This window comes from Nyctibius grandis, chromosome 4 (genome assembly GCF_013368605.1).
Source record: "Nyctibius grandis isolate bNycGra1 chromosome 4, bNycGra1.pri, whole genome shotgun sequence".
Taxonomy (NCBI): Eukaryota; Metazoa; Chordata; class Aves; order Nyctibiiformes; family Nyctibiidae; genus Nyctibius; species Nyctibius grandis.
The window spans coordinates 102,361,572-102,376,960 of record NC_090661.1 but is presented as its reverse complement, the minus strand read 5'-3'; the positions used below and the strand labels follow the sequence as shown (position 1 = coordinate 102,376,960).

Genomic DNA, 15,389 nt, shown 5'->3' with positions numbered 1-15,389 from the left:
TTCCACCATATAAAGGAACCAAGATTGTCTATTTCATAGACAATGATCATACAGTTGCACAAATCTGCCAACTGAAGTATCTTCCAAAAATTGTACACACAGGGATCCAAAAACCCCATCTGCATGTCCTTTCTGAAATTAAAGAGTTCAGCAACGAGCTTGTTTTTCTTGGCTTTGTAAATGAAAAACATACCAAGCTGCTGACCAGAAGGAAGTAGGGAGTACTCATGATCCATTTTGGACCTACCATCATGGCCGGTCAATTCTGATTTACTGAAGGAGGCCAATTTGCTGACTCGCATGGAACACAACATTCTTCAAGAGTTAATAGGCAAGGACAGAGGTGGTTTAAAATTATCCTTCAAAAAAGACCCAGGGAAACGTGCTCAATTTACTTTTTTTCAGACAACTTGTTCTTCAGTAGGAAAGATTTTGTGATCTTGTTACAGTCGACCTCTTACTGCACCATCAGCAGGGCTAGCTCTAGGCACGTGCAAAGTAGCTCAAAGCAGCCAATTTCTGTGAGCAACAACGAACCTGGACGTTGCGTCAGGGAACTCAGCACCCACAGGCTGCATCTAGTTCTTGCCTTCACTAAAACAACACACACAGAACCCTCTACTCGGTTAGCAAACCCATCAAGCAAAAATCACCAGTGAGACCTCCAGAGGAAAAAGTAGCCAAAAAAAAAAATGAGTATTAAAACGGTGACATGGGTTTTTTTCTTGCATGTTAAAAACTCATTTGATACAGCAGGTTGGAAACTAATGCTAATTTCCAAGTATATAAATTCACTGCTTTCACTGAAATGAACTGTAGAAGTGGCCAGACTGTGCTTAATCTTAGTTAATACAGTCACCGGTGAGACTGAGGGTTTGGTTGGTTTTTTTTTTTTTACAAGTTCTGAAGGCTAGAAGAGAGTGTGCAATATCACAAATTGTAACTTAAATTCTTCTTGCTACCAACTTCTACCAAAATTATGGTCAAATCAGATTTTAATCTATCACTTACACTCTGTTTTATTTATTGTCTATCTTATTTCAAGATAATTCTCTTTCGAAGGTAAATGATAAAAATATCTTATGATTTTTATCTAGAAAGTCACATACTTAAGGAAGCAAAGGGGGTTTGGTCAGGTAGGTACTACAACTCATCCATCTTTCATCAACGTTATTCCAAAGGAAACTGACTCGGTAACAGTTGTTCAGTATTGGACACACAGAACCCCACCCTTAGGCTGTAATGTAGAGAAAGTTACTTGAATTATTTCTGGTACCTTTAATAGCCTCTAATTGCATATCCTCCAGAAACACTAAATTCAGTGTCTTATGTTCCTACTCCATCAGCACATCTAGCAACCTCATCTTCTGTTGAAGATTTTTTGTTCACTAATGTAAAATCACACTATATTGAAGTCTTCCCCTTCCACTACCACTTAAATTCTTTACAGTCCTCTGCTGATCACATAAAACTCCAGCCTCTCAGAAACACCAGCTCTCACCGACTTACCACACAGTCAAAACCAACATGAGTCTAAGTCACACAAGCCTCAAACTCAGAAGGGGATACAAATATTATCAAAATATCAACTGAAACCATTTCTACAAAGCAATTGTGTTTGATGTTTACCCCTATAGATCCCCGAGTTCATGCATCCCAAATGCCACAGCAGTTACACAGAATCACAGAATCAATCAGGTTGGAAGAGACCTCTGGGATCATCGAGTCCAACCATTGCCCTGACACCACCACGTCAACTACACCATGGCACTAAGTGCCATGTCCAGGCTTTTCTTAAACCCCTCCAGAGATGGTGGCTCCACCACCTCCCCGGGCAGCCCCTTCCAATGGCTAATGACCCTTGCTGAGAAGAAATGCTTCCTAATGTCCAACCTGAACCTCTCCTGGCGAAGCTTGAGGCTGTGTCCTCTTGTCCTGTCACTAGTTGCCTGTGTTCTAGTTGCCACAGTTCCACAGTGATTAGAACAAAGGTTTATAAAGAATATGAAATTAAACAAACTTGACTGACACTGCAAGGGGATTATGAATCAATGTTTCTGTAGCGCTGCCTAACAGAAAAGGAGTCTTGTCTCAGATGAGAAGCACTGCATCTCCCATGCGTTTGAGCTATTCAAAGCAGGATCCTCAGAGGAAAGCTTCCAGAAGGAAGCTAAACGCTGGTAAACCTTACTGGATATATAGTTCACATCTACAGGAGTAAATGCCAATTTCTCAGTACTTTTGATCCAAAGTCTTTTTTATATTTAAAGTGTATTATGCAACATTAGCTGCGTCATCTTCATCCAAAATCTAAGTATTTCTTCAGGGTAAAAACATGCCAGCTTCAGTACACCAATACAGCTGTCTTATATATAAGAAACTAATCGTGATGACCTGTATTTTACTTCTTTTGAAAAAGTTATCATTATGTGAACTACGCCTCTATAAGACCCTTTATTTTTAAAATCCCTTCCTTCTACTCATCCTGTATGGTTAATTCTCTAATGTCAGTTCCAGGTACAACCATACTAGTATAGACAAAAGAAAAGTTAATACATAATTTCAGCCTGATTCTGACCCAAGAGGGGTCAGGTTATGCTTGCTAATAATTATCACTTGCATTTTCCTCTTCCTACTTGGCTGACAGCACAAAAAATGAATTGTTACTGGTTGATCACAGGAGGATCCTTTCAGCAATAGATTGAATTTTAAGATAGGAGTAAGTACTCCTTGAAAATACCCAGTCCTAATAACACTCATTACATAATTACAGAGTGTGCAGATAGAATGATTTCAAGCTGTATTCATGATCACTACAGATATTTTTAATGCAACGGTACTTAGTTAAAATATATACAGAAGTTTTCCAATAGCATTTGATAAATGCAAAAGGAATAATTAACATTTTAAAATATCATCTAAATCATGTTCATCAAAACAATAATTAATTCACATCCTAATCGTAACTGAAGAAGTTTCCTGTATGTATGTCTTACATCTTCTTTGCAACTGGGAGAAGTAGTAAGTTTTGTACCCTTGTACAGAAAGACATTAAGATATCTATTCTGCATAGTATTAATAATTTCTGTGGTAACACACAAAGTAACAATAACATGTAAACCTGTTGACTTCCTTTCACTGTTACTGCAGCCCACCACGAGAATATTGTCCAAGACAGACCTCTGTTTATAACCATTTCTTGCTCCAACACTGGATCTGGTGATCTATTATCACTTTATTACTACAATCACTATTACTGCGAATCAAAGTGATAAAAGTAGAATACAAAAACAAAAGTCAGTGGATGACACACTAAAGACAAAACTAAAACTGCAGCATGTCTGTCGACACAAGCACCACCATACACCCAGTAAATGGGACAGCAGTAGATAAGTAAGATGTGCTGAGGACAGACTGGTCATAAAAAGTCAAGTATCACTGTGTACAATTACACAGAGAAATAAAACCAGAAAAGAAAGGGGAGATCAAAAAAAGAAAGTGCTAATGGCCTCAGATATATCTGACTAACAAATAAACCCTTTTTTAAGAAACAAATCAGTATATCAAACCAAACTGAACCAAATTAATGTAGAACAGGACAGCTACTCAGATAGATGATAAATCTGCTCCACTCTGACCAGTTTCCTATAGATTTGTTGCCAGGTGCAGACACCTAAAGAAGAATATAAGGTAAAGGCAAACACACAGCGAGACTCCCAAAACCCCACTAAGATCCATCCCCATTTTAGGTCACCTTGGTTCTCTCAGATGTAGTCAAAAAAGGCAAGTAAATGCTTGTAGAGTCAAATGGTTGCTAATGGAGTAACAAACACGCAAGTCTGATTTCCACACTTTTCAGCTGGCTAATTACAAATAATACATCATTTTGTTTAACACAGACATCTAAAATCTGGCTAATCATCTGGCCACCAATATTTTGAAAATATTTTCTCTCCCCCTGTGTAAACCACAGAAAAATTACAAGCCCATGTTTTACAGCCTACTGAACACAAAGACAGTTACCAAAGGTTTTGATTGCTTTGGGTCACCTGAGATTTAAATCCTATTACAGTCAGGTTCAAAAAGATGTGACAGAAGTATTTAAGTTTACATCAAGAGACACTTACAATGAGCTCCGAATCACGTCCCATGGAAATGACTGTTCTGTTCACTGTCCTCAATAGCTTTTCCATGATTATCTGGACATGTCGTTGTGTCGGCCCCTAAGGAAAAAGAATAAATTAGTGGTAAGTAGATACAACAGACACCAGCACAACTGAACTATTTATGCTTGCCTTGAAATCCGCTCGTCTTGTGAAAGTTAAATAAAACATCACTCGCTGCTGTTGCTCAAAAGCAGAAAATTAGTCTCCCATTTTACCAAACAGCATGCAAACGCTGTTTTATTAATACGTGTTACTGATAAATTAACGTGTACTGTTACAATTATTTAAGTGAAAACCAAGTCCCTGGAAATATAGCAAAGCCTATGACATTTAGTTACCTAATAATTTTATTTTCCTAAGTCATTTTTCCAACATCAAACGCCCACAGGCATTACCAAAGCTGGGGGGCTATTCCACAACAGCTCAATTAAAAGAAACAGAAAAGCAAAGCAAAACTTTAGTTAAGGAACTGCAATTTCAGTCAATTGCTTCAAATTAGTATTTCTGTATCAGAAGTAATCTGCTACTATTTTTGAGAGAGCTGAAAATGAAATGTTTAGTGCAACCAACTTTTAAGAACAAGTTCAGAAACCTCCTGCAGAATGATGGCTACAGGAGCTGAAGCCAAACACACATGACAAGGAGAAACAAACAGATGAGCTTTGCTCCCATCTTTTACTTTATAAACAGGCTGCTTCATAGTTTCTATTACTCTGAAGAAGACGACTCCACAAGGGGTCTGTGAGACGGAAAGGGGAAACTGTTCTATAGCCAACATTTCCAAGTGTTTCCCAGATAATTATCTAAATAAAGCAGCATCTTTGTGCTGCTTCTTGACCATCAAACAAACATCCCAATGAACTGTGTTCTTTCTTGCCCCTGGAGCTGTATAGTAACCCACATCATATCATTGGATTGTGCCTAATTACCAGAGGCAGACTTGCATATATGAAAAACGCATTTGCATATTTGAAGAGTGATCCGCCATCAGTACATCTACACACAGCTACTGCTCCAGTACAGACTTTTCCTCCGGCTGCTGACAGATCTGCCTTTGGGATAAAGCTGACAATTCTGGTACAAAGAGCATCTTCAGGGCAGAATGCATCTGTCTCAGCACCCTGCTCCTCTCCACCCTTCAGCTCTCCCTGCTTTCTCTCCTGTGAGTTTGTTCTAACACTTTCCCCCTCTCTGCACTCCCAGCACTTGTGCTGCTCCTGCCCATTTTTAATTTTACATTACATCGCTCCTCACAGTGTTTCCTTCCTTTCCTTGTCCCCTTCTCCACCAGCAAAGGGCTATCTATTTTCTGCAGCCCTCTCGCAGCTGGCTGCTCACTGACAGTGGCTCAGCCAGGGAGATGGGGGAGCTACAAGTGAGTTGCTACCCCGAGAGAAATGCAGCCAACAGTGACAGGAAGCAGCCAAGCTGTCAAAAACAAATCCCTTTTTTAAAATAACCCACTCTCTGGAGCAGTCACACAGAACTACTTTAGAAAATGAAACAAAATCAGAAGAAACCCAAAAAACACAGTCAAATAAGATGCAAGATACGATGTGAGCAGCTGACCTTTGAGGTCCTTCCCAACTAAATTAGTGTGTGATTCTGCACAGGACTGAAGGTTCAGGCAGCAGCCTCATCAGCCCAGATGTCTTTAGGAGAGCATCAAATCATTACAGCTCTCTGGCAAAGCACTAATATTTGCATATTTGTGTGAAGTCAAGACAAGACAAAAAAGGGACTATTATGCAAGCTACACATCTGCACACCAGCCCAGGGCACTGCACAGGTGCTCAGGCACAACAGCCTCATACGTTTACATTCTGAATTAATAAGACAACTCCACTAGTTATAGTATTCATGCAGAAGAAGCCAGCTTTCAATTCAGGTTATCTCTTACCGAAGTAGAGAATTCTACTATGTAACTTTAAACAGCACTTCAAAAAGCTAAACAAGTTTGCTGTGTCAACAAAAGTGTATGTTCATATATAAATATATATATACACACACACACCCCCCTTCAGGCTAGCCTAGCAGCCAGTATAAATACAATTCAAATGTGCATTTCCCAAAATGCTCATGGGAAAAAAAAAAAACACAAAATACAAAACAAACATTTTCCACCTGGCAGAGGCTAGACACCATGTAAGAGAAAGGCTGAACTCCCGTGAATATCTGTTTATTCACTATAAACCAATGTCTGTTATTGGATAACAGTGCTGTATTGGATGTGCCTCAGAAACAGTAAGAAACATCCTGAGATGTCACACAACACATCCTCATCACTGGTTGCCTAAAAAGAAGACTTAAAAACAAACTGGTTTGGGAGGGTGGGGGGATAAAGTCTAAGCCATCAGGAGTTACCTGCTTAATTCATTCTACTAAGATCCATTTAAGTGCTAATCATCACAGAACTGTAAGGTACTAACCACGTCTTTCTTGTAAAGCACTTCCAGGATGTTACTCAGCAACTGGCAACAAGCCTCCAAATCTTCTTGTCTTTCCAAATGATACTTGAGCTGATCTGTCATTGTTGGCAGCAAGATTTCCCTGCAGTCTGCACACAAAACATAAGGTTACATACACAGCTTTAAATAACTTCATAGCGCTGCCTAAACAGCCAATCTGCTTCAGTGCCTCCGTCAGGTGTAAAACTTAGGAAAAAGAAGGTAACTTCCAGATTTCCAGTCACCTGCTTTTCAACCCAAAACATGAAAACCTGAAAAAGTTATAACCAAGCAAAAATGAAGTCATTAAGTTAAGAACACTTTACGAGCACTACCCGCCCTCCCCAAGCAAAGTGTTTGAATGGTCTCACTGATGTTCAAATGGTCTCACTGATGTTCACAGAATCACAGAATCACAGAATCAATCAGGTTGGAAGAGCCCTCTGGGATCATCGAGTCCAACCATTGCCCTGACACAGAATCACAGAATGTCAGGGATTGGAAGGGACCTCGAAAGATCATCTAGTCCAATCCCCCTGCCGGAGCAGGATTACCCAGATCATATCACACAGGAACAGGTCCAGGCGGGTTTTGAATGTCTCCAGAGAAGGAGACTCCACACCCTCTCTGGGCAGCCTGTTCCAGTGTTCGGTCACCCTCACCGTAAAGAAGCTTTTCCTCATATTTATGTGGAACCTCCTGTGTTCCAGCTTGCACCCATTGCCCCTTGTCCTCTCAAGGGATGTCACTGAGAAGAGCCTGGCTCCATCCTCATGACACTTGCCCTTTACATATTTATAAACATTAATGAGGTCACCCCTCAGTCTCCTCTTCTCCAAGCTAAAGAGACCCAGCTCCCTCAGCCTCTCCTCAGAAGGGAGATGTTCCACTCCCTTAATCATCTTCGTGGCTCTGCGCTGGACTCTCTCTAGCAGTTCCCTGTCCTTCTTGAACTGAGGGGCCCAGAACTGGACACAATATTCCAGATGCGGCCTGATGTTGACACCACCATGGCAACTAGACCATGGCACTAAGTGCCATGTCCAGGCTTTTCTTAAACACCTCCAGAGATGGTGACTCCACCACCTCCCTGGGCAGCCCCTTCCAATGGCTAATGACCCTTGCTGAGAAGAAATGCTTCCTAATGCCCAACCTGAACCTCCCCTGGCGAAGCTTGAGGCTGTGTCCTCTTGTCCTATCGCTAGTTGCCTGGGAGAAGAGTTAACTGGATCTATCCAGCGCCATCACAAAGCATTACATACAAGCATAACTTCCTGCTTGCTCGACTGGTTGAGTGTTGGCAAGGTATATTAAACATCCTTTACCTTCCCTGCACTGGTTACTGATGCAGCACAGCCTAACCATCCAAACACGATTCATGACATGTATGTTGCTATTCAGATTAGCTTTCAGCTCTGTGACATGCTCTTCTATAGTCTTTCCTGATCTCTGTGCCTTCTTCAGTAGTATTTTGTGGTAGTACCACTGCTTGCCAGTTCTTAGGTGAGTAATCAACAGGGATGGCACACCAAGACGACACACAAAGGTGTTTCAGAGCCCACCTTCAGATGAGGAGAAAGTCAGAGTCAGCTGACTCTGACAAGATACTGGTTTGCTCCAAAAACGCTGCTGAAATACTTTATGCTGGTATTCAGAAGTAGTTTCTGCAAGACCTGTACAAGGCAAGTACAGGACTTGCAGGGAGATATGGGGAAGATGAGGGAAATGGACATGGAGGTAAATGGAGGTCAACACTTTGGCTCAAGTCCTCAGAAGCAGGAAAGAGTGAAGTTAAAACCCTTTTAGCCTCTCCTGTTTCCAGCCCCCAAATAAATCCATGCCCAAAGTAGGGGAACTGGTTATTCTTGTTCATAACAGCCTGACTTAGGAAGAAATAACGATGATTGAATTGAGCAGTGTAGTACTAAAACATATTTTGGTGGTGAGGGAAAGGAGAGCAGGAAAGGCCAAGGAGGAATTAAGAACATTTTGGTATTTTTCCACCTCCTCTAAAGAATACTGCAGAACAGGAACATCAGAAAACCATGAGACTTTTCCAGCTATTTTACCCCACTAGACACCAGTTCCCAAGTCCCTTTCCCTCCTGATCTGCCCAACTATCTCAGGTACATATGGAAGGTGTGAGCTCTTCTTTGCCCAAAGAAAGAAGTACTACGTCTCTGTACTACAAAGGCTGGATCACCAAGCTGGCAGGCAGCTTTTTCTCAGAGAAGTCATTTGCATAAGACAAGACAGAAAGCAGCACAGCTATGTGTGTACACGCACGTGAACCAAGTATCTTGAAAAATAATAGTTACAATTAAGAAATCTTTATTTTCCTGACACATGGACATACATTATCACAATGTGGGTCACTCCAAAAAGTTGCCTTTGTGCTATAAAAATCTATCTGGCAGATCTCTGAAAACACGACTGAAGAACTCACTTTGTCAAATACTACATTGGCTGTTAGCACGTGAGAGGACTAATTATACAGTACCTGGGAAAATACAGATGAAGCTCTTGACAGCCACACAAAAGGTATAATACATTAACTTTTTTTTTAAGTGGTATTACCCAAATTGCTTGGACTTGATGGCATATGGATGACTTACAAGAGAAGGCTTCATGGCAGTCCTTAATGACTATATAATTGCTTAGAGATTATTTTCACACAAAAGCTGAAGTCCCTGGAATATTGAGAAATGCTCATAAGCACTCAATTAAGTCTTTATTTAAAAGGACATCAAGAGTGCAAGTAACTTACAGACCACAACAGGAGGCACAAGACTAAAAAATGAAAACTGGAGACTCATCTCAATTAAGAGGGGATGACCCCATACTGCAATATGAAAGCACTTATTTAGGGTTATACCTAACACTTCCCTGAGAAGCCAAGAGATCAATAGCTCAAAGTAATGTTTTCAACACTAGGAAGCCTCCTCTTGGCAGCAGTAGAGTGCTACTCAACAGCAGAAGCTCCTCCTGCAACCAAACACTCCCTTTATTGATAGACGTTTGGTCTCTGTCCTTTTGCAGTGGACATAACTGGCATCCAGAAGCAGTCAGGATAGGCGGGGGTTACAGAATGAGCAAGTTGGTGCTGAGAAGCTACAGCAAATAGCAGTAGCTCAAAGGACGACAAAGATCTGCATCATCAAAAGATGGTGACCTTGGCTTTGATTCTCCAAAATTATTAAGTACCTTTACTGGCTTCATCTGTCGCTGAAGAGACGGCCAGAGACAGAATGTGCACTTCTACCCTCGACCATTCCTGGTGGTTCCCATCAGTACTGAGGAGATGCTGCACTGCAGGTGCCGAGGTGCCAGTGCTGTAGAAGGTACTAGTGTAACAGAATACCCAACTGCACTGCATGGGCCCCATGCAGGTGCCACCTTCAAAATCCCTCCGTAGTGAGAACCAAGGCTCAGCTCTCAGTCTGCTGGTTACAAGCATGGGACAGACAAGGCAGTATCACCAGAGCTAAAACATGCGCTGCAGGTACCAGAAAAACTGACAGCTAGGAAGCAAAGGGGTGCCAAGGATGAAGAAATCAATACATGCTTACGGTGTTGTGGTCTGGCTTGCAGTGGAAAAATTGATACAGGCGTTAAAAACTCAGTGCCAAGGTGAAAGCTACTCTCGCTTGATGAGCCTCCATGATAAAGTATAGGCTCAAGATGACTTGCTTTTGCCACTAAAAAAGAGAAGGAAACAGGATGGATGAGGCAAAGATGGACTTCACAGGGAAACAGTCTGCCCAAAGTCTGCCTGAAACCTTCAGACTGTGCCATAAGGTCCAGCTGCAATAAGGAGAACTATTCTCTGCAGCTGTTTTGGGCCTCCCAGGTCATAAGTGACCACAGCCACCTGTCTCCTACAGAGCAGGAAAGAGTTACAGGAGCAGCACCCCACAAACTCATCCCTATGGCAAGATACCCAGCACAAAGCCTGGAATCCTGCTCTCACAAACAGCACATTGGGGAAAAATAAAGTCATTGACGTAAAAAATAATCAAGAAAAACCATGCTATAACGCAGAACAGAGAGCACTCCAGCTCAACAAGATGCTAGAGAGGAACTGAAACAAGCAGCATCCTCATTCTGCAAGCTCACACGTGGAGGAGGAGAAATAACAGTGTATAAGCACATCCAGCTTCTAGTAGTTCAAGAGAAATATTCTTCAGTCTCAAGTAACCCACCTAAGCAAATGTTCACTAGGAATGTGCAAGTGGGCTCTCAAAGAAAGTACTTCGAAGAGTTAGTTTCTTCAATGCAGAGTCTATTTAATTGCTTCTTGGTCATTTAACCTCCAGCATTATAGCTCAAAAAGGAGAAAAATCATGGTGCGTTTGTTGGAATTTTCGCCTCAAGAAACAGACGTTAGACCCTGCAATGTATTTACATGGGGAAATACAGCTAGCCGTGACTTCACCACATCCCCTCATATTCATTTCCATTAGGTTGCAGAGAATTGGATTACAAAACATCCAAATCCCGTAACAGAGAAACACCTTCATCATAAGTTCCCATTAGTTGTTTACAACTATATTACCCTAAATCCATATAGATACTAAAAGTGAAAAGACGTGGTGATCTCTGTGAAAAAAATGGCTAAACAGAACTGACCTCACTGAAAGAGCTTATTTACAGGACACTCATTAAATGATCTAAAGTTAGTTATAGGAAAATGAAGTCTCCAAACTGCTGTAATATGGTAGACAATGATGTAAGGTCAGAGGTGACCTTACTGCAGTCTACAACTACCTGAAGGGAGGTTGTAGTGAAGTGGGAGTCGGCCTCTTCTCCCAGGCAACTAGCGATAGGACAAGAGGACACAGCCTCAAGCTTCGCCAGGGGAGGTTCAGGTTGGACATTAGGAAGAATTTCTTCTCAGCAAGGGTCATTAGCCATTGGAAGGGGCTGCCCAGGGAGGTGGTGGAGTCACCATCTCTGGAGGGGTTTAAGAAAAGCCTGGACATGGACTTAGTGCCATGGTCTAGTTGCCATGGTGGTGTCAGGGCAATGGTTGGACTCGATGATCCCAGAGGGCTCTTCCAATCTGATTGGTTCTGTGATTCTGTATGTGCATTTAAAATAACACACTGCTGTCACATATTTCAAATGCATAACCTTAGCTAAAAAAACCCCCACAGCACCCCTTGAATAGGGAAAAAAAAAAAAAAAATTTATGAGTGAAGATCCAGCCATTACATAGAAAAGGTTTTCCTGGTACTGACTTGCCACATATTTCTTATAATCACCATTTTATATTCACTTTAAACTTCTGCCTCTGAGCTCTTCTAGCCCTTGACCACTCACCCCTATCCCAAAAAACATTCCCTTCCTTGCTCAAGTACTCAGATTGTTATTACATGACAGCAATCACCAGATGGATGCAGGTCAAAATTATTTACTAATTTTCCATATAAATTCCAACCCAGTGAATGGCCTAGTTCAGCTCAGTCTGTTTACCCCAGAGATGCTTTGTGATTGCAGCCTTGTGCCTTGGTGTTTGGAGACCTCGGCATATGCCGTTACACTGAGTTTTGACTAACTTGGAAAGAAAAGAGCAGATGAAGAAACCCCCCACACCACAGTGGTGCAGCACACTCCTTTCACCAAGTGCAGGGGAGAGGAAGAACCCTGACACCCAGTTCCTAAGCACTCCAGCAAAGACACACGAACGTGCCTTTGTAAAGCCTGCGAGGTGAATCAATCTTTAATAACTTAAAGGCCTCTAATTAGAGGTTTGAAAATGTTTCATGTCCCCGTTAAGCCCCACTAGCAGCAAACGGTCAAAGATCAATTTAATATCTGCAAGCACGCAGAAGGCGAAAACTGCAGCTATGTCACCTTTGAGTTAGACTGCCTAGAGTACACTCTGATCAATAGGGAAGGTATTCAAGTTGGATTTCTGAGAAAAGAAAAACTAATTGATTTGTCATACTACATTTGGAATTTGTCTCTGTTTAGCCCGTACCCAGGGATAAACAACATCCAGTTGTTCTATCACCCAAGACCCCTCTCCAGCTGAGAGAGGGAATTGGGAAAAGGAGGGAGACTCATGGGTTAAAATATAGACAGATTTAATAAAATATGAAAACGAGTATCAATATTAATACAAAAGTTCCTCCCGGGATCACAACCATTGAGAAGAGAGCAGAGCAAAGAGCCCCCATCCCCAGCAGCTTTCCCATTTATAGTGACCCTGAGGTTAATGTTACAGGACACACCTGTGGGCCAGCCTGGGGCAGCTGCCCTGGGTTTAACTGCTCATGGCCTTGATCACCAGCCCACAGCTGGCCACAAACTGAAAAAACAGAAAAGTGGTTCTATAAATTTTATCCCCACAAAACAAGGACAGAATTACACAACCTGCACAAAAGTCTAAGTTCCCTTGGGCAGACTTGACAGAGCTCCTCAGTTTCCACCTTAGAGGCTCTCTGCATTCCTCAACAACAACCTGTGAACATCTGCTGTTTGGTTTGTAGCTGTTGCAGGTTTTAGAACACGGGAGGATAAAACAAAGGATCAAGGTGTGCTGGGTACTTGATAAAAAGATCCCAGTCCTTCCCAGATTTTTTTTTAAAAAAAAAAACACCAAACAAAAAAGCCCATAAACCACCACCAATAAAAACCCCAAACACCCACACCCCAGAGAACCGTGCAAGCACCAACACTGTGAAATCTTTCTGCAGATTAGTTGGCCCTCCCATTACCAATGGAACTTCTATGCTAAGGAAGAAATACCAACATAGAGCTTGCTTTGAAGTAAATACTGCCAACGGGAAAGACAAAAGCTATGCCTAAAATCAAAAGGGTGCTTCATGATACTCAGCATCTGGCAGGTAATAAAATCATATTTACATACTGGATGATTTTTACATACTTTTCCTTTCTCTTGTAGTTTTTACAGCTGAAACAACTCCATCGTTTTAATGTTTTCCAGATAACTCTATTAAAATAGAAGAGCTACAAGGCAACAAAATCCAAAGATGGAACCACCAACACACACACACACAAAAATATCTATACATATTTTTAAACAAATCTAGTCCTATAGTAATATGCTCTATGAGGAGATAAGATTTTAAGGGCATCCTTTGCTATAAACTATTTTGAAAAACACTGGGTTGATCATCCGTATCTTGATTACTTAGACATACAGCAGAGGAAAGGTTAACCTCCATCAGCCTGCCTGTCACAAACACCTCCCAGCCCTGATTAATGGGCAACCTTGATAAATCTATAGCCTATAACATTAGTCTCCTGCTCAAAAGCCAGCTCTGAAGACAGCTCATGAGGACGATGCGCAATGATTACAGACAACAATAATTCGACATCTGTTCGCTACTGCACAAGTCCAACTCACGATGATTAATGTCACAGGAATGCGCAGTGAGAATAAAATATTAATCTTTATAAACGGATGCTCAGGAGGCATTATCAACTTATGAGCATCCACGCAAAGACTTCAAATGAAACCCTGACACAGGAACTACGCTGAAGCTAAATACACGCAGTAAATTTTTGTCAATTTAAAAACATTTCATTTGGAGGGACACTGACAAATGCATTTCTTGATTTTATGGTTCATTTAGTTAATGTGGCCAAAAAAATAAAGCCTATGCTTAGTAACCTCGCTTCTGCTACACAGCATGGAGACAAAGATTGTAATTTTAGTCGTAATTATACAGTAAGAACTCTTACAAATGCTATATGTGCTCTACTAATATTTAACAGACTAACAATTTCCTAATGGAGAAATCACTATATTTCCTATTTAAGAATACAGCAGCTACACAGCTCACTTGGTAATTAGCTGGAAGTCATTCGTAAAACCAAGCAACAGAGAATACAAACAGCTCTATGGGACAAAACAGATCAGATAAATCACTAATTACATGAAACCAAAATTTTGAAGTTTGCAAGGATAAAGACGCTTCATTTAACTACCAATGATGTATAACACAGGTCTACTGTGTGAACAGAAAAAGAAAATTGAAAATAATCCCTAACGTGATGATGCTCAACAAAAACCACGACGCAAGCTTATGCTTTTCCAGAAGAAAATTCACATTTGTTTTGCCAAAGCCATAACAGATTATTGATATGAACGTGGATGGGTTAAAAGGCAGATCATCTGAGGCAAAACAGGCCTTGAACTCGATGAATGTGACCCCTGAAAATGGGCAGGAACAGCTGTCTCTGGTAGCAGGGAAGCAACAGAATCACAGAATCAACCATGTTGGAAGAGACCTCTGGGATCATCGAGTCCAACCGTTGCCCTGACACCAAAACAGGAAAACCTTTTCTTAGTGGTATTTGAATATTTGTTGTTTCAAGGACAGAAACTAGACACACGAAGATCTGATACAGATTTAGTCTCTAAAGACAGATGATTTCTACTCATTGGCCTCTGTAAATAACCACAAGCTTGGAAAAATATGCTCCTTGAAGTCACTTAGCTATTATTCTCCTATCAAATACATATATATAAATACACACACTCTGCTTAACGTCGCTTTGACTGACTAGCTACATACTGATTTTTCTTTTTCCCTTTGGTACTAGGGCTCAATTATGAGCCACAGCTAGGACAAAAGCACCAAAACCTAAGCAGTGTACAGGGTTTTCCTGCCAGGGCTGAAGAAAGCTTACTAAAAGTAAGTACAAGTTCTGCAAAGAAGAAAAGTCACCTTGAATTTCAGAAGGAAACACATAAATGGCACACAACATAATCAGAAAAAAAGTGAACAAATTTTAAAACTAT

General features: G+C 41.1%; 1 protein-coding gene across 2 annotated transcripts in view; it reads right to left on the bottom strand.

Annotated features, from left to right (window-relative positions):
* DOCK1 (dedicator of cytokinesis 1) overlaps positions 1–15,389 on the bottom strand; it is a 313,699-nt gene that overhangs the window by 208,864 nt on the left and 89,446 nt on the right. For both annotated transcript variants that reach the window (XM_068400212.1, XM_068400213.1), the window contains exons 26-27: positions 6,596–6,723; positions 4,128–4,223 (exon numbers count right to left, since the gene is read on the bottom strand). In XM_068400212.1, coding sequence (XP_068256313.1) covers positions 4,128–4,223; positions 6,596–6,723 — 224 coding nt within the window. The remainder of the gene's footprint in view (positions 1–4,127; positions 4,224–6,595; positions 6,724–15,389) is intronic.